This window comes from Rhinopithecus roxellana, chromosome 21 (assembly GCF_007565055.1).
Source record: "Rhinopithecus roxellana isolate Shanxi Qingling chromosome 21, ASM756505v1, whole genome shotgun sequence".
In the NCBI taxonomy this organism is placed as follows: Eukaryota; Metazoa; Chordata; class Mammalia; order Primates; family Cercopithecidae; genus Rhinopithecus; species Rhinopithecus roxellana.
Genome location: NC_044569.1, coordinates 13,078,797 through 13,103,497, shown reverse-complemented (window position 1 = coordinate 13,103,497; position 24,701 = coordinate 13,078,797). Strand labels below are relative to the sequence as shown.

General features: G+C 38.7%; 1 protein-coding gene across 2 annotated transcripts in view; it reads right to left on the bottom strand.

Moving 5' to 3' along the window:
- The window catches only part of AKAIN1 (A-kinase anchor inhibitor 1), a 57,211-nt gene extending 42,183 nt beyond the window's left edge, over nucleotides 1-15,028 (bottom strand). The window contains exon 1 of one of the 2 annotated variants that reach the window (XM_030926071.1): nucleotides 14,709-15,028. In XM_030926071.1, coding sequence (XP_030781931.1) covers nucleotides 14,709-14,745 — 37 coding nt within the window. In that variant the 5' untranslated portion in view covers nucleotides 14,746-15,028. Of the gene's footprint in view, nucleotides 1-14,276; nucleotides 14,497-14,708 lie in introns of those variants that run through there. The other variant, XM_030926072.1, reaches the window with a different exon arrangement.
- Between the last annotated feature and the right edge of the window lie 9,673 nt (nucleotides 15,029-24,701).

Sequence of the window (24,701 nt, the reverse complement as noted above, 5' to 3'; positions counted from 1 at the left end):
GGTCTTCTTAATCTTCCAGACAAGTTTTGGCAGTCCTGGCTGTCTCTTCTTTTACTGTCCATCCCTGACAGCAGCATCCAGGAGTACGTGAAGAGCCTAGAAACTGTGCAGGGACAGAGTTCATTTCCCTGCAGGAGAGAAGAGCATCTTATATCCTCTAACATTGAAGAAAAGGTGCTGGACATACAGAAGACTCTTTCTAAAGAGACCAGTTTTATCTAGTGCACATATTTTTTTTGTCCCTAACTCTATCATGCAAATTGTTTGTTGCCTCCTATTTAATAACTGTGTTGTATACAGAATAAAAAAAGTGGCCCAACTTTCAAATCCTGGTTCTGCAACCTAAAATAGGTCAGGCATTTAGAGCTTCATTTTTATCATCTGAAAGGAAAAATATAAATAATGGCACCTTTTGCTCTATGTCTTTTTAAAAAATGATATATAAAAGACAACTAAGTGACATGAAAAAATGATAAGAGTACACTGGGTAAATAGTCACATCAAAAAATAATATGCATGTCAGGATAAGGTTTTTGTTACAAAAAGAGAAAGATATATTCATACAGACAAAGGATAGGAAATTACATTCAACATATCAATAATGATTAGTTGAATGATACTGTGAGTGATTTTTGTCTTTTAATTTGGTTAGTTATGCTTTCTAAAATTCCTGAAACTGTAACAACAAAAATTTTCAAATGATGAAATATAGTTCAATTTTAAATGGTAATGGGAAATCAGAGAATATAGCAATTAGAGAAGAAAGACATGTAGGCAGTCAGTAGCCAACTTAAACCACCTTTAAAACTCTATGCAGTTGATTTAAAAAGCAAGATTTAAAAAAAAAAAAAAACCCGGTGTTGAATATAATGCAAAAGGTAGTTTAAAAGTAAAAACAAAGGAAAATGCTACAATGTTGATTCCTGTTAGTCACAGTAGTTATTTCCTATAAAGTTACTGCAAACACTTAATTAGATCATATGAAACCACTGTTCTTAGGAAAAATACAGGGTTAGTTTCCTGTGAGCCTCTATCACATTTTTTACAATTGAGCAGTAAATACACAACCTTGTTTAATGTGTGTTTCTGTTTAAAGATACCTTACTTAACATATGCTGTTGATTCATTAACATTGATTTCACAACCAATAGTACTATAACTCACGACTGAATCAAGCTGACCCAACACATGTATTTTCTCCATAAGACACATCACAACCTTCTTGTGCTTGGAAACACTATAGAGCACTTCAGCACCACATTCAAGAGTCATTTTAAACAGTGAAACCGCTAACAAAAAGCACAAAAATATGAAACACATGGCACTAATAGAACACATAAGAACATTTGTTCATAGTATCAGAGCTGGAACGAAGAGAGAATGTTCAACCTTAGCTGGGAATCTGTTAGGTGGCTCAATTTTTTTGCCACTCTGCCCATGTCCCACAATAACAGCAAAAGTGCTGCACTGATTTGGGGGTTACAAATAAATTTTAGGGGGTAGGCAAATTTGCAAATATGATATTCACAAATAATGACGATCCACAATATCATTCAAACACTAAACAAAAGAAAGCTGCTCCTAGTCAACATAGTACTAGAAGTCCTAGCCAGAATAGTCAGGCAAGAAAAAGAAATAAAAGACATCAAATAGGAGGAAAGGAAGTCATACTCTCTCTGTTTTCGGACAATATGATTCTATCCCTATAAAATCCCATAGTCTCTGCCCAAATGCTTCTAGTTCTGATAAACAACTTCAGCAACGTTCAGGATATAAAATCCATGTATGAAAACCAGCAGCATCTCTATACAGTAATAACGTCGAAGTTGAGAGCCAAATTGAGAATGCAATCTCATTCACAATAGACACAAAAAAAGAATAAAATACCTTGGAATACAGCTAGCCAGGGAGGTAAAACATCTCTACAATAAGAATCATAAACACAGCTCAAAGAAATCAAAGGTGATACAAACAAATGGAAAAACATTCCATGCTCAAGAATAGGAAGAACCAATATTGTTAAAATGGCCATATTGCCCAAAGCAATTTATAGATTCAATGCTACTCCTATCAAACTACCAACGACATTCTTCACAGAATTAGAAAAAACTATTTTAAAACTCATATGGAACCAAAAAATGGTCCTGAATAGCCAAGGTAATCCTCAGCAAAAAGAACAAAGCAGGAGGCATCACATTACTCAACTTCAAACTATACAAGGCTGCAGTAATCAAAGCAGCATGATACTGGTACCAAAACAGACACATAGACCAATGGAATAAAATAGAGAGCCCGGAAATATCACTGCACACCCAGCACCACCACCTGATCTTCAACAAAGTTGACAAGAACAAGCAGTGAGAAAGTACTTCCTATTCAATAAATGATGCTGTGATAGTTGGCTAGTCATATGTGGAAGATTGAAACTAGACTCTTTCCTTGTGTTATATAAAAAATCAACTCAAAATGGATTAAAGACTTAAATGTAAAACTTAAAACTATAAAAATCCTGGAAAATAACCTAGGAAATACCATTCGGGACATAGGCCCTGGCAAAGATTTCATGAAAAAGATGCCACAAGCAATTGCAAAAAAAACAAAAACAAAAACTGACAAGTAGGACCTAATTAAACTAAAGAGCTTCTACACAAGCAAAAGAATCTATCAGCATAGTAAACAGACAACTACAGAATGGGAGAAAAATACTTACGAACTATGGATCCAATAAAGGTCGAATATCCAGAATCTACAACGAACTGAAACAAATTCACAAGCAAAATACAAACAACCCCATTAAAAAGTGGGCAAAGGACATGAACAGACAATTTTCAGAAGACATACATGTAGCCAATAAACATATTAAAAAATGCTCAACATCACTAATCACTAGAGAAACGAAAATTAAAACAGCAATGAGATACCATGTCACAACAGTCAGACTGACTATTCTTAAAAAGACAAAAATAGCAGTTGTTGGTGAAGTTTCAGAGAAAAGGGAATGCTCATACACTCCTGGTAGGAGTGTAAATTAGTTCAGTCATTGTGGAAAGTAGTTTGGTGATTTCTTAAAGAACTTAAAACAGAATTACCGTTCGACCCAGCAATCCTATTGATGGGTATATACCCAAAGAAATATAAATCATTCTACCATAAATCATGCAGGTGTATGTTTATTACAGCACTATTCACAGTAGTTAAGACATGGAATCAACCTAAATGTCCATCAACAGTAGACTAGATAAACAAAATATGGTATATATACACCATGGAATACTACACAGCCACAAAAAAGAATGTCATCATGTCCTGTGCAGCAATATGGATGCAGCTGGAGCTGTAGGAGCTGGAACTCCATAGATGCATGGATGGAGCTGGAGACCATTATCATAAGCAAACTAGCACAGAAACAGAAAACCAAATACTGCATGTTCTCAGTTACAGGTGGGAGCTAAACATTGAGTACACATGGACACAAAGAAGGGAACCACAGACATCAGGGCCTACTTGAGGGTAGAGAGTGGGAGGAGGGAGAGTATAAAAAACTGCTTATCAAGTACTATGATTATTACCAGGATGACAAAATAATTTGTACACCAAAGCCTCATGAAATGCAGTTGACCTATGTAACAAACCTGAACATGTACTCCTGAACCTAAAATAAAAGTTGAAAGAAAGCACTGGATTTATTATGAGTCTAAATAACCTTCAGAATAAGGTTACTAGGAATAAAGAGGGACACTCTGTAACAATAAAATGGCCAATTCACCAAGAAGACATAACAATCTCAAGTGTACATGCATCTAACGAGAGAGCTTCAAAATATATAAAGCTAAAAGTGGTAAACAAAAATGAGGAATGGAAAAATCCTCAATTTTTTCTATAGGCATTAGTACTCCTCTCCTAGTAATTAATAGGCCAAGTAGGCTGAACATCAGTAAGGATATAAAAGAAGTAAACAACACCTTCAATTAACTGTATGAAAATGGCATTTATAGAGCATTCCATCTGAAAGAGTAAAACATACATTGTTTTAAAGGGCATGTAAAACATTCACCAAGACAGACCGCATTCTGGCTTATAAACATACCTTACCAAATTTAAAACAACTGAAACAATTGCAAATCTATCATTCGATCATCATAGAATGAAACTAGAAATCAATAACAAAAATATGCCCAGAGAATTTCCAAATTATTGTAGGCTAAACAATACACTTCTAAATAATCCACAGGACAATAAGGAGGTTTCAAAAGAAATTAGAAAATATTTTGAAATGAATGAAAATGAAAATACAACATCAAAATTTTTAAAATACTCTAAAGCAATGCTTAGCTGGAAATTTATAGCATTAAATGTTTATTTTAGAAAACAGAATGATCTAATGTAAACAATATAAGTTTTATCTTAAGTCAAGAAAAACAAGAGCAAAACAAAGTCAAAGCAAGAATTAAAAAGGAAATAATAAAGAGCAGGAGTCAACAAAATTGAAAACAGGAAAAACAATAAAGAAATCAATGAAACCAGAAGATGTATCTTTGAAATGATTTTAAAAACTAATAAAACTGTAGCCAAGCAGACAAGAAAAAACCAAATAAAAGACACAAATTATTAATATCCAGAATGAAAGGGAAATGTCTTTGTCCATTTTCTGCTGCTATAACATAATATCTACAGACTTGGTAATTTACAAAAAACATAAGATTATTTGGTTTATGGTTCCGGATGCTGGGAACTCCAAAAGCATGGTACTGGCATCTGGTGAGAATCATTCTATGGTGGGAAGGCGGAAGGCAGAAGCAAGCATATGAGACAGAGAGAGATGGAGCCAAGCTTATTCTTTTGTCAGGAGCCCACTCCTGCAATAACTAACCCACTCCTACAATAATGGCATTAACCTATTGATGAGGACAGAAACCTCACAACTTAATTACCTGTTAAAGGTCCTGCCTCTTAATGTGGTTGTTACAATGGCAATTAATTTTAAACATGAGTTTTGGAGGGACATCCAAACTACCGGATCCCATCCCTAGCCCCTCAAAACTCACGTTCTTCTCACAATGCAAAGTATATTCATTTTATCCCAATAGTTCCGAAAGTTTTAACTCATTCCAGCATCAATTCAAAAGTTCAAAGTCCAGAGTCTCAACTAAATCAAAGATAGCTGAGATGCATGCTGTGATTTACCCTGAGGCAAATTCCCTTTAGCTGTGAAACTGTGAAATCAAAACAAGTTACCTACTTCTAAAATACAATGGTGGGACATGCATAGGATAGGCACTCCCATTCCAAAAGGGAGAAATAGGCCAGAAAAAAAGGGGTAACTGACCCCCATGTAAGTCCAAAACCCAACAGAAAACAACATTGAATGTTAAAGCTGAAGAATGATATTCTTTGACTCAATGTCCTGAATCCTAGGTACCCTGGGACAAGAGTTGGACCTCAAGGCTTTGGACAACCTTTCCTTCGTGGCTTTGGTGGGCTCAGTTCATGCTTCAGCTCTCTTGGGCTGAAGTATTTTGCTTGCATCTTTCCCAGGCTGGCATTTTATGCTGGTAACTCTGCAGTTCTGTGGCCTCAGGGGTGGCCTCACTTCTATGGATCCACTTGGCATTGCCCTACTGAGGAATTCTATGGTAGCTCCACCCATAGGCAAGTTTCTTCCTGGGCACCAAGGCTGATTATTGTTAGGGACGAACCACCCCAACAAAGCTTCTTGGTACTGCTGACACTTCCCCCAAACCTCTCCGTGCTGCCCACCTCTCCCCATTATGCTCTGCACCTCTTCTCTGTGCCACCTACTCTCCCCACTGAGCCCTTTTACATTTCTAAGCTCTTATCTAGGTGCCACAGTGAAGCCAGCAGACTCTACCTATCAGGCCTTGCTGCAATAAGCAAACCCTAATTACAAGCCATCAGCACTGCACAGGCGCATGTCATGGGAAGCATAAACAAACTTCACCTACAGCCTCCTGTAAATTCTACCATAAACGTGGCAAGTTGATGCATGACAAAATTAACCAGCAAACAACCCCGGGATGTGGCCATACCCAAGAACTCCCCCAAACTCCCCTCCCCAATATCAACCCCTCATTGTGTAAGCTCAGAACTGCTCCTCTGACTATTAAGAGGGCAGCCAGCAGGTTAATAAAGGCTTGCCTGAACTTGGGTCTTCTCTCTCTCTTGTCCTTTCTCTCTTGGCTGACCTTACAATTATGACTTTGTTTGAAATCTAGGTGGAAAAAGGCATGCCTTCACAGCTTTTGTATTCCAGCACTCGCAGAATAAGCATCATGTAGATGCCACCAAGGCTTACAACTTGTACCTTTTAGAGCAGCAGGTAGAGCTACACCTGAGCCCATTTGGGCCATGGCTGGAGCAGCCAAGGAGAGCTATGCTGAAATGCAGGGAGCAGAGACCCAAGACAACTCTGGGTAGCAAGCCTTTGGAGGGCACCTCATCGCCATCCCCCAAAACCATTCTGCCGTCTTAAAGCTCTGAGCCAGGGATAAGAGGGGCAACCTGGAAGATCTTTGAAATGCCTTCGTAATCTTTCTCCCATTGTCTTTATGAACAGCACCTGGCTTCCTTCTATCCATTGTAATCTCCTTAGCAAATGATGACTTGGCCACAGCATTCTGCCCTCAGCATTCTCTAACAAACACACTTTTTCACTCTTTATATAGCCAGGGTCTTAATTTTTCAAATTTTTCTGCTCTGCTTCCCTTTTAATTATAAATTCTGTCTTTAAGTCATTCCTTTCCTCTTACGTCTAACTGCATGCCATTAAAAGTAACCATGCCGGATATCCTAATTCATCACTCTTAAACTCTGCATTCTGTAAAGCCCTCAGGCATGGACACAATTCAGTCAATGTCCCTGCTACTTTGTAACAAGGATAGCCTTTACTCCAATTTTCAACTCCTTGTTCTTCATTTTCATCTGAAGCCTTATCCTTCATCATCCATATTTCTACCAACATTCTGGTCACAACCACTTAAATAATTTCTCAGAAATTTCAGACTTTTCCTACAGTTCTCTCTTTTTTTTTCTGAGCCCCCACAAGAATCACCTTTAATGCTCTGTTCACAGCAATACAGACTTTTCTAGTCTGCTCCTCCAAATTCTCCAAGCTCCTACTCATTACTCAGTTCCAAGGTTGCTTCCAAATTTTCAGGTATTTATTATAGCAACAATCCGACTTCTCAGTATCAATTTTCTGTCTTAGTTCATTTTGTGTTGCCATAACAAAATCCAACAGACTTAGTGATTTATACAGAAAAGAAGTTTATTAGGCTCACAATTCTGGATGCCAGGAAGTCCCATGAGTATGGTGCTTACATTTGGCAAGGGTCAACCCATGGTGGAAGGCAAAAGTAAGCATGTGAGACAGAGGGAGTAATGGGGCTGCAATCATCCCTTTGTCAGCAGCTCACTTCTGTAATAAGGAATTACTCCACTCGAGCGGAGAATCCTCATGACCTAATCACTTCTTAAAGGTCCACTTCTTAATATTGTTATAATGGCAACTAAATTTCAACATGAGTTTTGGAGGAGACATTCAAATCATAGCAGGGGCTATTACTATAGAACCCACGTACATTAAGTAGAAAATAAGAAAACATTACAAACAACTGTATTCATGAAAATTCAACAAATTAAATGAAATAGGCCAATTTACTAAAAAGCTACTGAAGTTCACTCAAGATAAACAAAATAGTCCTATATCTATTAAAGAAATTGAATTTGTGGTTAATGACCTCCCTATGAACAAAACTCTATAACCAGATGGTTTTACTGGTGAAGGAAACATTTAAAGAAGAAATTATACAATCTGTCTTATACGAGCAGAAAAAATTGAAAAATTCACATCATTTTCGAATAGTAGCCCAGTCTGTGCTACTATAACAAAAATACCATAGACTGGATAGCTTAAACTTTAGATATTTATTTTACATAGTTCTAGAAACTAGGAAGTCCAAGATCAAGGTGCCAGCCAATTCAGTTCCTGGTGTGTGGCTTGCTTCCTAATTTGCATATGAATGCCTTCTTCCTGTATTCCCACACAGTGGAGAAAGAGATAATATCTCTCATGTCTCTTTCTATAGAGTTACTAGTCCCATTTATGAGAGTTCCACCCCCATGACCTCATTTACCCCTAATTATCTTCCAAAGGCCCTATTGAAATTACCATCACATTGGAGGTAAGGATTTCAATATGTAAATTGGTGATGAGGGAACATTTGAAAATATTCAACATCTATTGATGACAAAATCTCTCGGCAAACTAGGAATAGAAGGAAACTTCTCTAACCTAATAAAAAGTGTCTACAACAAACAAAACTATAGCTAATATAATGCTTAATGGTAAAAGACAAATATAGTCAATTTGCTTTCCCCTAAGATTGTAAACAAGGCAAGAATGTCTTCTTATTGCTCCTATTTAATATTGTAGTAGAAGCACTAGTCTGTACAAAAAGGCATAAAATTAGAAAAGAAGAAATAAAACTTTTTTCAAAGTACCTGCCTACATTTAAAAATCCTAAGGAATCTACAACTTATCTCTTACAACTAATAAGACAGCGAAGCAAGAACACAGAAAAGGTCAACATGAGAAACTGAACCATACCTTTATACTAGCAATGAATGTGCGGAAATCAAATTGTTTTTAAATTACATGTACAATAGCACCCCCCAAAAGATACACTTAGGTATAATATAGCAAAATATGCAAGATCTATATGCTGAAAGCTACAAAATTCTGATGAAATAAAGAAGAGCTAAATAAATTAAGAGACATATCTGTTTATGAATTGGGGCTCAACGTAATCAAGAAGTTCATTCTCCATATACTGATCCATAGATTTCAGGAAATTCCATCTAAATTTAGGCAGGATTTTATGTAGATATAGGCAACTTGACTCTAAAATTTAGATGAAAAGGTAAAGGAACTACAGTAGCCAAAACAATGTTGAAAAAAAAGAAAAGTTGGAGGATTGACACTATTTGGTTTTAAGACTCACTGCAGGTTGAGTATTGCTTATCCAAATGCTCAGAGCAAGAAGTGTTTTAGATTTTGGATTTTTTTCAGATTTTGGAATCTTTCCACATACATAATGAGCTATCTTGTGAATGGGACTCATGTCTAAATACAAAATTCATTCACATTTCATATATATCTATCTTATGCCTATAGCCTATACACATATATTTCTTATACACATATATTTCATATACATCTTATACACATACAAAGTAACTTTAAATGATATTTTAAATAATTTTATACATGAAACAAAATCTATGTTAAGTATGTGTGGAGTTTTCTATCTGTGGCATTATGTCAGTGCTCAAAAAGTTTCAGATTTTGGAGTATTTGGGATTTCAGATTTTTGGATTAGGCATGCTCCAAATGTGTAAAACTATAGTGACAAAGACAGTGTGGTCTTAATGAAAGGATACACATATGGATGAGTTCAACAGACTAAAGGGTTTTAAAATGGATGCTCATAAATATAGTCAATTAGGTTTTGTTGTTGTTTGTTTTTAGAAACAGGATCTTGTTCTATCTTCCAGTCTGGAGTGCAGAGGCTCAATCGTAGCTCAAAAAGGATCCTCCACTTCATTCTCCCTAGTAGCTGGAACTACAGGCATGTACAACCACATACAGCCAATTTTTCTTCTCTTTCTTTCTTTCTTTTTTTTTGGTAGAGACAAGGTCTCACTATGTTCTAAATTTTCTAGGCTGGTCTCAACCTCTGGCCTCAAACAATTCTCCTGCCTTGGCCTCCCAAAGTACTGGGGTTACAGAAGGCGCTGTCTATGAGAAAGTGGGCCTTCTCCACACACCGAATCTGCCAGCATCTTGGACTTGGACTTCCAGCCTCCGAAACTGTGAGAAATAAATTTCTGCCATTTATAAGCCATTCTGTCTATGGTATTTTGTTGAAGCAGTCCCAGTGGTCTAAAACTTGGTATGATTTCATTTATACAACAGTCTGAGAAGGCAAATCCATGGGGAGAGAAAAGAGATCAGTGGTCACCAGAGGTAGGCCGGGTGAGGGGGAAGGGGGAATGATTTGACTGCAAAGGGGTAGCACAAGAAAAAACTAGGTGCAATGAAACTGTTATGTGGTCATTACATGAATCTATACATATATTGAAACTCATATAACTCTATGCCAAAAAAGCCAATTTTACTGTATGTAAATTTTTAAAATAATACATAAATAGAAGTTGAAAGACTATGCTAACAGAAAAGAATTTATTGTGTTGGCAGATTGTAAGCCTCACAGTTAAGACAGTCAGATATATAATTTATTTATTTATCAATGTGTCAGGAATTTGTTAAGAGGTTTATATAAATTAATAAAAGTTATAAATACCTTGCAATAAATATTTTCTTACATGTCTTTGGAAGTTCCTTCTAGAAATATTGGTGCCAAATATTTTTCAGATGGAGCTTAGATGGCAAGAGACTGGCTGTCTTTTTGCTTACAATTACACCATTTTTACTCCTCCATGAAATCCTTGTTATCAAACCTTGCCTACTTTTTATGCAATAAAATAAATATTTTTATGTCGGCAATTCACCTGACTTGAAGGCAATCAAAGCAATTCAAGTATATATTAGGCTTATTCACAAGAAAGGTAGACTAATCCCTGAATTATATACCAATCATGAAAGAAAGTGGGGAATGGCCCGGGGATAAGGTAACTTCTGCCCTCACTTTCTGCCTCACCCTCTGTTTCTTATTAGCTGTTCCTCAAGGAAGAAGGAATGTAGGATAAGAAACCTGATTTTTCAGAGTCTGGAATTCTTTGGGTGAAACCATGGCACTGAAAAGGCATTTGAATTTGTGAACATACCCTCTTTCTCTTCCTGGAATTAGGCCAAGAAATATCCTAACATTCCCTTGTGTACTTTGTTACATTTAATACCAATGGTCAGTGGTCTTTGTTTCTGTTCCTCTTTGACTTTGTCTACAAATTAGTAATAATTCCTTGATATTTCCCCACAAAACGAAGGGCACTGTATTAGAAGTACAGAACTTCTCCCATAAATGTTTTTCCTCCCGAATGTAAAATATTGCTATAGCCACAGCCTAAATAACCTGGATCAGTTTAGTATTATGGGACAAATATATTTCTCCATATTGGTTGTGTCATCCCCTTTCCTTTGGCCTTGGTAGTATGCTTCTTAGCTTTCTCATATTGCTCTTGAAATTTTCTACCTTCAGTTTATGGGGATGGGAGAGGCAGCAATAAAGCAATTTAGGAAAAGGAAGCAAGAGGCCTCATTTTGGTCTTTAGCCTAAGTCATGTAGCCTAGCTCAACTTCTATTTAGGTATATATGGTACTTACAGAGAAATGTATATGTATACTTTATACCTCATTTAACTGTTAATAATTTTGTATATTTCCTTTAGAGGGAAGCATAAATAAGTGATGGGCTTCAAGTAATTAAATCCTTAAAAAATTAGTAGTCATGTCCCTTACCTTTAAGGGGTTTGAAAACTGGCATGCACAAAATTAAAACCCTCCTAAATTATAGTCTATTAATAATAAGAGAAAGAGGATAAAATAGAATTGAACTGTCTGCCCCATGCAAACTGAAAAACAACCCAAATACCCTGTTCAACTTAAGCTATACTCTTTACAATCTATAGACTAACTGAAACAAGAAAATATAACAATATTTTATGGCATATAAAACTGAATCCTAAATAGGGTTAATAAAGTCTCATTCTAGTTCTCCCTCATCCATTGTACTTCTGGACTAGAACTTGTTCTACAAATATCTGTCACTTTACACCTTTGCCTTTAAGGTAAAGAGCCAGGAGAATCATTCAAAGGCAGACAAGTCAGCTGAGGCAAGTTCAGAACTATACCTCAGGGTTCTTGCCCTCCTGTGCTAAAATCCAAAAAAGCTACAATGTGCTTTGAAGGGCACAGTACCCACTGACCCAATTTATGAATAGCTCCTTGTTAATTTATTGTTACATTCATCTTGGCTTACATAACACGCTTTTAATAATTTTGGAGTGATCTTAGCATATGACCCCGTTTCTTCCCTTTCTGAGTGTTAGGTTAGCTTGGAAAAAAGGGGTGGGAGTGTATTTTCTTTAGTACAAAACATCTGGATTCCCAGATTGTTATAGAGATTTAGAAAAGCAATAGGCAAGAAATGAGGTTGCAGTGCTGAAAATCTGGCGGAGTTCAAAAGCAATTCATTGTTCTGCTTTTGTTTCAGAATAATACACATCACTAAATGAATTAGAAAACAAATGATCCATAAATGAGAAGGTAAGTTGACATTTTTAGCACCCTGTTCTTATTGTCCCAAATGCTTGTGATTTTTCAAGAGAACCCCAAAATTGAAGAAGTGATACAAAACAAACAAACAAACAAACAATGTTTCCCCAGAGGTTTTTGTGTCTATCCTATCCAGGTCAATTTATGCCATCTCTGACAGTTATGAATAACTTCTACTTTCCACACAGAACAAAACATTAATACAAAACTTGAAAGCAAAATGGCAAAATAAAGTTCTGTCCAAATTGTGAGCTCTTCAAACCAAGCCAGTCCACTCCAGAAATTCCCCACTGTTCATTACACTAGCCATCACTCACGATCTTGCTTTCAGAAAAATGCCTAGTTAACATCATCCAACAACCCTAACTCTTGGACAACACCATGTCCTTCCCCTCCTTGGAAAGGATATGCTGAGTCTCTGGCTACAGCTGACCTTGGACCAAAAATCATCTACCCGTGGAGCCAGCGAGATATTTTGTCGGGAAGAAAGATTGTGGGAGAAAAAGACAGATTGTGAGGTCAGAAAACTCCATTTGAGACTAGCAAGATTATCCGGAACCAGCCTCCCTGGGGATGGTAGAGTAGGTAGAGTAGTATTCCTTACCTCTCAGGGTAATTAGGAGATCAAATGAGATAGCAGCATGAAACTGCTTTGTAAAGTGTTAAGTGCTGTATAAATGCAGCAAAGAGCTGTTTTCCAACTTCCTTGTTCCAGTGTTGATTGAATGTCCTTCACTATATGGAACAATTTCCTCCCTTGAGTTATTTAGGATGGGCATGGGAAGAGCTCCTGGGCATTCCTTTAAGGCGTTCCTCTAGGAACCACTGCCTGTGGTAAAGCCAGAACCTCATCCCTCCCTTCCCAGCTAGCATTCTGAGGGGGAAGGGGAGGGGACTGACTTCCTCTTCTCAAGTTTTGCTAATTGAATTTTCTGAAGAAAAGACTCAATTCTTCCCTTAAAAAAATGCATTATGCCTTTTCTCCCCAGCCATCTGAAGCCCATGACCACACCAAATGCATACCAGTCTTTCAAGTGAAAGACCCCCGGTACAAACCTAGAGAGTTTTAGGCCCCTCCAGGCTTCCCCACTCCCTGTTTTCCGTCTTTAAAGAAATCAGACCCTAAAATGTGTGAGAGAGAAATACTTTGGATCTACCCCTAGAGATAGCGTCGGACGTTCACAATGACCACGCTTTTCCCCGCTTCCTCGCTTAGCCCGGCCTCACTTGCTCCAGTGGGGCGGACTCAAATGCACACGCACGCCCACGCCAGCAAGCCGGTCAACCGCAGACAAATCTGACTCTTCGCCAACTATTAGCCACGGAGAGCAGCAAAGGGACCAAGGTCCTTCACCGCCTGCTCCAAAAAGACACTGCAACCTCCAGCAGCGCCGCAGTAGCTGCCTCTGTGCTGCAGCCTCCGGTCGGAGTTTCAGGTCTAATTCCTTAAGGAGTATCGCTCCTCTGCCCTTCGTCCTACTCCCCTTGGCTTCACCCACTTCACCTCCTTCTCCTCCGGAGGCCAGGAGGACCTGGGTCACTTTGCCAATTCTGCGAAGGGGGAAGTAGCAGTGAAGGAGATTCCCACGCAAGTAGCCCGAAGCCCATTACTCTCCGCCCCACCTCTCCACTCTCTCGCCCGTGTAGGTGCCGGTGCTGCTGGCGAAAGTCCCAGTTCTTAAGGTGCCCGAGCTCGGGTGGGTGTGGAGGAGCTAGGTGGGAAGAGGAGCGGCGGGACGAGGGCGAGGAAGGGCTGGAGATTTGTTAGAGGACAGATGGGGCGGGACTGGCGAGAGGGACGAAGGCGACCCGCCGAGGCACTCCCCTGGCCCCTGAGCACAGACGGTTAACTCCAAAACGCGCAGATGGGCCGTAAGGTAAAGAGGCCTTTTCTCCCTCTCCTCTCCGTCCTCTACCCCTCTTCCCTACTAGATACCTGGTGAAAAAGCAAGGTGCGGTGTACCTGGAGCGAACACCATGATTTCCTCCAGCCGCTACGCCCCTAGGTTAAGAGAGAAAGACAGGCAGACGGAGGATGGGAAGAAGGCCGGACTTGGCGGGGTCCGGCGCAGGAGAGCGCCCTGGGCGGACGGCGGGCGGGACGGTCAGCACCCCGGACAGCTCCCGTCGTTAGCTCCTGGGGCCGAAGCTCCAATCCGCGCGGCGCGCTCTCCCTCCACAATGCACCGCTGCGCCCGCGGCCACCGCGGCGGCGGGAGGAGGAGAGTGAATCCCCGCTCAGTCCATCCCTCATTCCTGTGCCAGCTCGGCGGCGCACACTGCTGCTTGGGGAGCAAAGCACTTCCACCGCTTTCACGCGACGAGGAAGGACGGAAGAGGAAGAGAGAGAAAGGTAAACTTCCCGGCAGGGGGACAGCTAATTGCTTTTAATTACCTGCTGTGGCTCGCCCCCGTGGATATTGGACTGACATTTAAGACAGGTTTGTCAAAAGAAAAAAAGAAAGAAAAAAAAAAGCAACACCTCTAAGAGCTTTCTTTACTCTCGAGGATGACGCTCAGTTCTCCGAGTTGGGATTGAACAGAGGGGCGGGTCTGTCAAGTTAATAGGTCCTAGAGGTCCGTGAGTCCTCTCTCGCGAGTCCCAGTCCTCTGCTAACGTCCGGAAGAGAGCAGGAGGGAAGGACAGAGTGACTATGGAGCGCTGGAGGAGGGCGCCACTGTCAGGTTCCGCTCCCAGGTGGCAAATCAGGCTCTGAACATTCCTAAGCTTGAAGGTCCTCAAGGTCATCGCTTTAGAAAAAGCAAGGCCTGCCAGGGCACTGGAAAGAGAACTCATACACCCTCTACAAGGATGAGCCAACAGAGCCCCCTGCAAGTGTGAGAACAGCCCTGAGATCAATCAAGAAACATCAGTTCTTCTCCTATCCTCACCCAGCTGAAAACTGTGTCTGCATCCCCCTCCTCATACACCCAGTTCTACCTTAAAGGTACTGGGACTGCCTTATGCTCACTTCATGCTCCTAATCATTGCTCATTTTAGGTACCTATTCCCCAATAATGTTTGTGCAGTGTGAACAGCCCACACTAGATGTCACCCAGCTTGAAACAGGTCCATGTGGGTTACAAACCCAAAGCTAAAGCCACCCAGAATCCTCCAGCCTCTCCCCCATTTTTCCAGTTAAATAAGGTTTTCCAAGAACAAAGGTAATCAAGGTCATCCCCAGTGTTTTATGGGGTTTCTTCACTTGCAACTATCCCTGGAAAATGTAACTATTCTGAAAATTAAGTATTTCTTAATAATTGGTTGATGGCTGTAAGTTCTAGAGTCTTTTGACAAATATAAAGCATCCAAATAACCTTATTGGCACTGGTTTTGTTCAAAGCCATCTGATAGATTAAAAATGCAAATAGTTTTACAGCTTTTGAACTACAGTTTGCAAGGAGGCATATGGGAAGCCTCATCATAATACAATCAGTATTGCTCTTAGCACCTGGCTCAACACAGGCTTGAACAGATGGGTCCTACCCCAGCAGCAACAAGATGCAAGTCAGCTGATGGGCAGGATGAAGTGTGTGCACGACAGGATGGAGTTCTCCCATTTTGCCAAGTTTCTCCAGTGATACTTCACTCTGTCTTCTTCATCCCATGGTAAGTGTAAAACAGTATTTAAATAATTTTTGGATGAAAGGTGTTTTTCTTTTAACACACTCAAAAGCGCTCTCTTTTAGCCCTTTTGTTTAAATGGGCTTTCATCTCCCAATACATAAACAGTTACCCATGATTAAGTTCAAGGAAAAGCAATATAGTATAGGAACAACAACAACAAAAGACTTGAGAATCAGTCAGACTGAGACCCAGGTACCACATCTTCACCATTTACTAGATGCATGACGTTAAATCAGTTACTTCGCCGGTCCTAACTCATCTGCAATATAAGGATTAAGGTATCTTGAAGATTTGTTGTAAGGATTAGCTGTAAGATGGATTAATGGATTAATTAAGAGAGAGCACAGTCTCAATTAAACTCATTCCAGGAAATCACTGGCACCCTGGGAGTAGAGTACACCCCATGGGAAAGCAAACAAAATGTGTTAGATCAGTGTTTCTCAAACATTAATGTGCATAAGAATCCTATGGAGATCTTTTTAAAATAAAAGATTATGATTCAGCAGTGATATGGTTTGGCTGTGTCCTCACGAAATCTCAACTTGAATTGTATCTCCCAGAATTCCCATGTGTTGTGGGAGGAATCCAGGACGAAGTAATTGAATCATGGGGGCTGATCTTTCCTGTGCTAATCTCATGATAGTAAATAAGTCTCATGAGATACGATGGTTTATCAGTATCAGAGGTTTCCGCGTTTGCTTCTCTCTCATTTTCCCTTGCTGCTGCCATGCGAGAAGAATCTTTCGCCTCCAGCCATGATTCTGAGGCCTCCTCAGCCATATGGAACTGTAAGTCCAATTAAACTTTATTTTGTTCCCAGTTTCAGGTATGTCTTTATCAGCAGAGTGAAAACAAACTAATACAAACAGGTCCTGAGTTTCTAAATTTCCAACAAGTTCCGTGGTAATGTCCATGCTGCTGGTCTATGGAGTAAACCTGGATAGCAAGGTATCAGACGCATCAGCCTTTTAAAAAGAAGGAAATTACTTGTATTTTTCCAACCTCAGAGAGCTTATCTTTTTGAGTTTTAAACAAAGAAGGAACTCAGATGGATTCCCATAGACTACCAAGATAAACAGTAGCCAAGATGGCAGTAGAAAGAAAGAATGCCTGAAAATGGTCCTGGGGCTCCTCGGGCTATGTGATTAGCCTTCAGCAGCAATAGGAGGTAGTAAGAATCCAGCTCAAGAGGTCAAGAACAGAGGAAAAAAAAACCAACTCTTCTCAGTCCCATCCTCAGCTCTTTTCTGTCCTTCTTCTTCCCATCATCTCTTCATTTTTTTCTACCCAACACCACTAGCCAGAGGACGATATATTCCCAATCCAGTTTTTGTGTGCATATATTTTAGTCAGAACCTTTGTTTTATTTCCAATAAAACCAAGGTACTTTGATGATTTTTCTATTTTACACTGACATTTATTTCACCAGTAAATTTTACGGTCAACAATACTATCTCCGATGCTTACTACTACTTGGCTCATTATTCTGTTAGCTTTATTGAAACACCCCAGTAATACTAGTAGACTTTTTTTGAGACAAGCTCTTATTCTGTTGCCCAGGCTGGAGTGCAGTGGTGCCATCTCGGCTCACTGCAACCTCCACCTCCTAGGCTCAAGAGATCCTCCCACCTCAGCCTCCCAAGTAGCTGAGACTACAAGTGCACACCACCATGCCCAGCTAATTTTTGCATTTTTTAGAGACGGGCTTTTGCCATGTTGCCCAGGATGGTCTTGAACTTCTGAGCTCAAGCCATCCACCTGCCTTAGCCTCCCAAAGTGCTGGGATTACAAGTGTGAGCCACTGCCCCAGGCCTTAGATTTTTTTCTTATGTCTTTACATCTTAATATAAATGATCAATTTAACAATAGAATGCCTGATAGGAAAATGAAAGCCTCCTTTTATTCTGCTAGTATAAGAACCAGATTCTCTTTGATGGATGATTTATCCAGTTTTACCCCGCAATGAGGTTCTCAATAATATTTTGTTCTCTGGTTAAACACCTCCACTCAGAATGACTCACTCTGTACTCAAACAGTCGATTGCATTTGAAGACAGCCATTTGTCAGAGAGTCAGCTACCATCACCATGTACCCCATTCTGACTTTTAGCACTGTCATATCTGGTCAATTATGGGAATAGTGATAGGAAGCAAGATAGTAAACAAAAAGTTGGGGCATCCACTAGATGCTTAGCAGGGTACTGCATGAATGAGAAGGCACAGGAGGAAAAAGTTTCCTGTAGAACCAATGATTTTACTTGGAAATTTGGGAAAATTTTTAATTAAAAAGTGAGCATGGATACATTTATAAAATAGAAAAAAATTCATATGATATATAAACATTAAATTGGAGACCCTAAAGAAATCACCATCGGCAGATTAGAGCTATAACTCTCAGATTTCCCCAAGTCTGTATCCATTCACTCTAACATTCATTTATTATACTCTCGCTTTAGAGCTTAAGCAAATAAAAAATGTTGAAAACACATCCCGAAACATTCCAATTGCCCTAGTTATTTTTAGCATACCTTGATTCCAACCATTCCCTGATTCTTTCCACTTAATGCTTATTTTAAATAGATCATTCAATCTACTAAATTTAAAAATAATTTTAGCATCCCTCAAGAAGTTGAAATAGGTTTAAAAGAGGCATTTTCATTATAAAGCATTAAACTATAATTGTTTCCAAAATGTCTTGGCTTATAGGTTTCAATGATTACAGAAATAAAATGATCGAAAATAACTATTTTCTTTTTCTAAAAGCTCCTGAAAGTTTTTGAATTGGGCCTAAGGAGGACACAGAAGTGAAGTAAAACAGAAATATAAAAAAATGAATGAGAGAATGTGGTATACAGAGAGATGGAAATAGAAAAACTGAATCAAGAAGACATTGAAAAACTAATCTTTGTGCTATTCAATCTATAAAGACTTAAAGAAAGTAAGGTAAAAATATATAGAGAGAGGGAAATGGCATGAACAGAAAATAAAAATAGAGATAGAAGGTAGGATATAGAGGTATGGGGAATAAAAATAATAACTTACTACATTAAAAAATAGAAAATATTAAAGCAAATTGCAGGCTTGAAGAGTATAGGACAATGTCTCTGTAGGTTTGCATTTTATGAAGCAGTTTATGAGTCCTGCTGGATGCTTTAAAAGAGAATATAAAACAGCTATATTTTCTGAAAGTAAAACATCAGCAAAACTTTCTTATTAAAAAATTTCATTAGAATAGTTAATATTTTGCATTATGTTTATACAAAATGAATATTTTCTTGAAAAAAAATGCCTTCGAAGACCTTTTCCACTACCAAAGAACTATGTATCCATGTTCATTTCTGTAGAAAAGATTTTCCCAAATCACCAAATGATATTATTTATTCTATTAGATGACAGGAGATGGAAGATTAGTTGAAGACAACATTCAAAATAAAACCTGTTTGGTTAGTTTATAAGGAGAAGCATAAAGCATTCAACTAACTTAGCTTTCAACTCACATTCAAAATTGTGAATACACATTATAAAACTTTATCCAATAAATTCTGAATGTATAAATCTATCTGTTTATTTATAGCTTCCACACTAAGTCAACTTAAGAAGAAACAATGGGAAAAATTGAAAGGGAAAAATGGAAAGAAGTGAAGAGAGAAATTAAAAGATGGAAAAGGAATAAGGAAAGGAGAATGAAAAGAGGCAGGAAACAGACAAATCAGGAAGAGCATACATAAGGGAGAAATATACAAAGGACAGAAAAGATGCATACTGAGACACTCAGAAGAGATTTTTAAAAAATAGAAGAAAGAAAAAACAGATTTTTAAAAAAAATCACAAAGAAGAGAGCCTAAATACAGTCCAAATTGAGAAACTGAATGCTCCTCTTATATCTTGCTCACTTAGGCTGTATGTTTGAGAGTATATTTAATCGCTGCCTTTGGAAACACTTGTTAATTTTAAAGCAATTGTTGAAAACTCTTCATCTTTATTCAAGGGCTCCATTCAGGATTGGTGAGAGTCATGGTACTCTACACAAGGATTTCAGTGTCGGAGAAGAATTGTTCTTTAGAATATGATAGCTAAGATCATTGCAATAGTGACTGGTTACTTTTAAGCTTCTATTAAAAATCAACTGATAACATTGAAAGTCTTTGCAACCTTGGGGTAGGCAAAGATTTCCTAGATAAGACACAAATAGCATGGGTCATAAAAGAAAATAATAGATAAACTGCACCTACCTCCTCAAAATTAAAATTTTCTGCTATTTGAAAAATGCTGCTAAGAAAGTGAAAAGGCAAGCTACAGACTAGGAGAAAATATTCACAATACATATATCTGACATACATATTTATAACTCTTGCAATTCAATAAGATGACAACCCAAATTAAAACTTGCCAAAATATTTGAACAAACACTTCACAAGAGGAATACAATATGAATGGCCTATAAGCACATGAAGACTTCTCAACATCATAAACCATCAGAGAAATATAAATTAAAGCCACAGTAAAGTATCAATTATCTACCCAGTAGAATGGCAAGAGTTAAAAAGACCAACAATGTCGCGTTGATGAGATATGGAGCAACTAGAAGTCTATTACATTGCTGGTAGGAATGTAAAATGTTTATATGCACTTTGGAAAACAGTTTTATAGTTTCTTGTAACATTATATATACACTTCCCATAAGACTCATTAGTTCCAGTCCTAGGTGGTTACCCAAGAGAAATGAAAACCTATGTCCACACAAAGACTTACACATGAATGGGTAACAGTAGCTCTATTCATCAGAGCCAAAAAGTGAAAACAACTTGGAAGTCCATCAACCTATGTATGGATACTCACATTGTGGCATATACCTGCAACAACACAGATAAATATTGAAAGCATGCTGAGCAAAAGAAGCCAGACACAACAGAGTACAGCACATGTTCTACAATTCAATTTATGTGACATTCTACAAAAGGAAAAACTAACTTATTGTTGACAGAAAGCAAATCATTGATGATCTGGGGCTTGGAAATTTGGAAAGGTATATTGGAACTGATTAAAAAGAGACATAAAGGAGCATTTTGGAATAATGGCAATGTACTATATCTTCACTGTACTAGTGCTTATATGGGAGTAAAATATATCAAAATTCATAGAACTGTACACTTATAATGGAAGCATTTTACTTTATATAATACACTGCTATAGAATTTGATCTAAAATAAGTTTATAACAGTATAATATTTTGGAAATAAAAATATGGGTGAAAATATCCAAAACATGTAATATTTTGAGAGCTAACCTTAATTCTAAAGGTATGCTAACTCGATTTTTCCTAATTAAAAAAGTTTTTTTTAAATCCAAAATAATTTCACATTTTCTGTTCAACATTTTGAATTATTGTATTTGGCCAATATGAATGATTGAAAAATGAGTAAATAGATATAATATATTGCAACTTAATGATTACCATTTTCTTCATTAATTTATTCAGCAAGCATTTATTGATCCCTACTATATACTACAAAGAATATTAGATACTGAAGATTTGGAGGAATAAGACACAGATGTACTTTCAAGTAGCTTAGAGTCCAGTGGAAAAAGCAGGAGAAAAAGTGTAGGAGAGAAGAGCAGGGAGGAAAGAACACTGAGACCCAGCTGAGGCCGGCAAATGTTTATCTGTGGGGGTGTCAGGTGGCATGGTCACATGAAATCAGGGTACGGATGAGAATGCCACTAAACCTGTGGGATCCTGATATAGTTTGGATCTGTGTCCCCTCCAAATCTCATGTTGAGTTGTCATCCCCAGTGTTGGAGGTGGGGCCTGCAGGGAGGCATTTGGTTCAACGGGGCGGATGGATCCCTCATGGCATGATATTGTCCTCACGGTGGTGAGTGAGTTTTCAGGAAATCTGGTTATTTAAACGTGTTCGGCACCTCCCCAACTCTCTTGCTCCTGCTTTTGCCATGTGAGGTGCTTCTGTTTCACCTTCTGCCATGAGTAAAATCTCTCTGAGGCCTCCGCAGAAGCTTAGCAGATGCTGGCACCATGCTTGTACAGTCTGCAGAACTGTGAGCCAATTAAACCTCTTTTCTTTACAATTTCCCAGTCTCAGGTATTTCTTTTCTTTTTTTTTTTTTTTTCTTTTTGAGACGGAGTCTCGCTCTGTCGCCCAGATTGGAGAGCAGTGGCCAGATCTCAGCTCACTGCAAGCTCCGCCTCCCGGGTTTACGCCATTCCCCTGCCTCAGCCTCTGGAGTAGCTGCGACTACAGGCGCCGCCAGCTCGCCCGGCTAGTTTTTTGTATTTTTTAGTAGAGACGGGGTTTCACCGTGTTAGCCAGGATGGTCTCGATCTCCTGACCTCGTGATCCACCCGTCTCGGCCTCCCAAAGTGCTCAGGTATTTCTTTATAACAATGCAAGAAAAGTGTAACAGAGATCCAAACTGGGGAGAGAAGGAAATTCAGCCAAGAAGAACACTCTAAAAAATGAAGAAAATAAAAGGTCATTCTGGACTACAGGTTGTGATGTCAAAAGTTAAGCTTGATGAAAACAAAGAAGTAAGGCTGGCAGGACTTCATGCAGGATTTCTGAGTTTAAAGTTTCCGATTCATAGCACTTCTGGATGACGATAAGGTCTTGAGAGTAGCCTTGGAAGTAAAAGATTCATGAGAGTGAAGTGTTGGAGCTGTCGAGTCACCTCGAATAATGGGTGGGCACAGAGGTGGAGGAGAGAATGGTGAAACACACAGCATCCTTTTCTATGAATGGAGGTGGGGGAGGATAGCTATAAATATTAAGTTTCTGCCAGATAAATGTAAGGATAAAAAGAGTTAAAGGGGTTTTGAATAAGCTAACCATGTTTATGTAGCACAATAAAGTTTGGAAATTGATATTGATGGTTTTCATCGTCAGTAGTTCCTTTTTATACCGGTTTTCATAGCAATAGTAGACAAGTAGACTTCTAGGCTGAAATGCATTGTTTCAGGAAGAGACTGAGCTCGATTTAGAAAATAAACACTCAAATTTTTGGCTTCTGAATTTTAAAATAGGAGCTTGAAGTCGGGAGCAGAGACTAAAGTCTTGGACAGCAAGCTTTTCATAATAGTCAGGGTGAGGGGTGGTGTGACCATAGGAGGAGTGGGTAGGTTTTTTTAATTCCTAACCTCAAGAGCTCAAAATATAAAGTGTCAAAGAGAAGCAGAGGCGAAGGAATAAAAGTCACAAAAGCCTTGCCAGTTTTTCTACCATAAAGGAAGGAAATGTTTTGTTGCTGTTTTATTTTGCTGGAAAACTCTTTCTGTACTTCAGGGCAAGAGTTATTTTTTTTTTCTTTTTTTTTTTTTTCTTCACTTTATGCCTTTCCCCAGAGGTTATATTTAAACTCAAGGGGGTGAAGCAGCCAATCTGGAGACACTTTTCTCCTCTGGCATTCACTGCGATATGACTGTGACTTTGCCTGTTCTTTGCTTGTGGAACTTGGTTCCTGTTCTGTTATCTAGATGTCCACATCTCACCCTGGTCCCTGATCCCTCAGAGCCCTTCCTATTCTGATCTCAAGACCCCTACTGGCTACAAGTCCAGGCCCTGCCAGGTTTATGAGCATTCTCTTCTTGCTGTGCTCTGGAGTTAAGAAGGACCCTAGAAGGTGGCCTCCAGTTCATCTGCCCAGACATCTTACTCTGTTATTGATATTTCATCTCTCTAGCATCAACTTGACATTTTTCAAAAAGCTAGAGGCCTTTCTGAGCTGTATATATCCTTGGAAATGAGAAGAAGGTCTTGGGATTTCTCCAAATTCATCTGGGGCTCTGGTCATTTTCCCCTTAAGGTCCCACCTCTCCTGCAACTGACCAAGTTTGGAATGTAGCCACAGTCTCCTTTTTTGGAAGCCCAAACCACCTGCTAAATTTATAGTGTCATATCTATCCTTGTCTATGAGAGATCCAGACTCATAAACATGCCCTACAGATTTGATCCGGCCCCTGCCTCGTGTCTAACTTTATATCTCACCACTCCCTGTTTGCATGTCATATATTCCTCTAACACTGACTGTTTCCACAGCACCTGATGTTCCTGATCTGGTATCTTCAACCATGATCTTCCTCCTTCCTGGAATTCCCTACTCACATTTCCTCTTCACTTGGCTAATTCCTACTTATTCCTCCAGGCAAGATCCAGGCCTCCTTCTGGAAGCTTTCCATGGTCCATGCAGGGTTAACTGTCCCTCCCCTGTCTTGCAAGAATCCCTGTGTTCATGTCTATGTGAATACTGCACTGGGATATAATGAACTGCTGCCTTCCTGATTAAACTATGAGTTCCTCAAGGAAAGGTTTGTTATGTCTTATCTTTTCAATCCAATGCCCAGGACTTTTTATAGCACATATAAAAATTATAAATGTTTTAAAAATAAATGTTTATTGAATACATGACTGTTCTAATGAATCCATTTAAATACAGTTATTTTTAAGATAGCTTATATAAATGAAACAGGACTTGGTGAATACATAGCATTGTCTCTGTGAAACACATGTTTTGTTATCTATATATATAATGTGTGCATGCATGTGTGATATTTCAATGTATTTTTAGAAATTGTATATTTGAAACAATTTTATTATGGAAATTTTCAAATATAAGCAAAAGTAAAAAATATATTATAATGAACTCCCTCCCCATTTACTACTCATACAATGGTGATATTTACTACTTTATGGCAAATCTTGTTTCATCCATACCCATACCCACACCCAATCTTGCCACCCCCCAGATA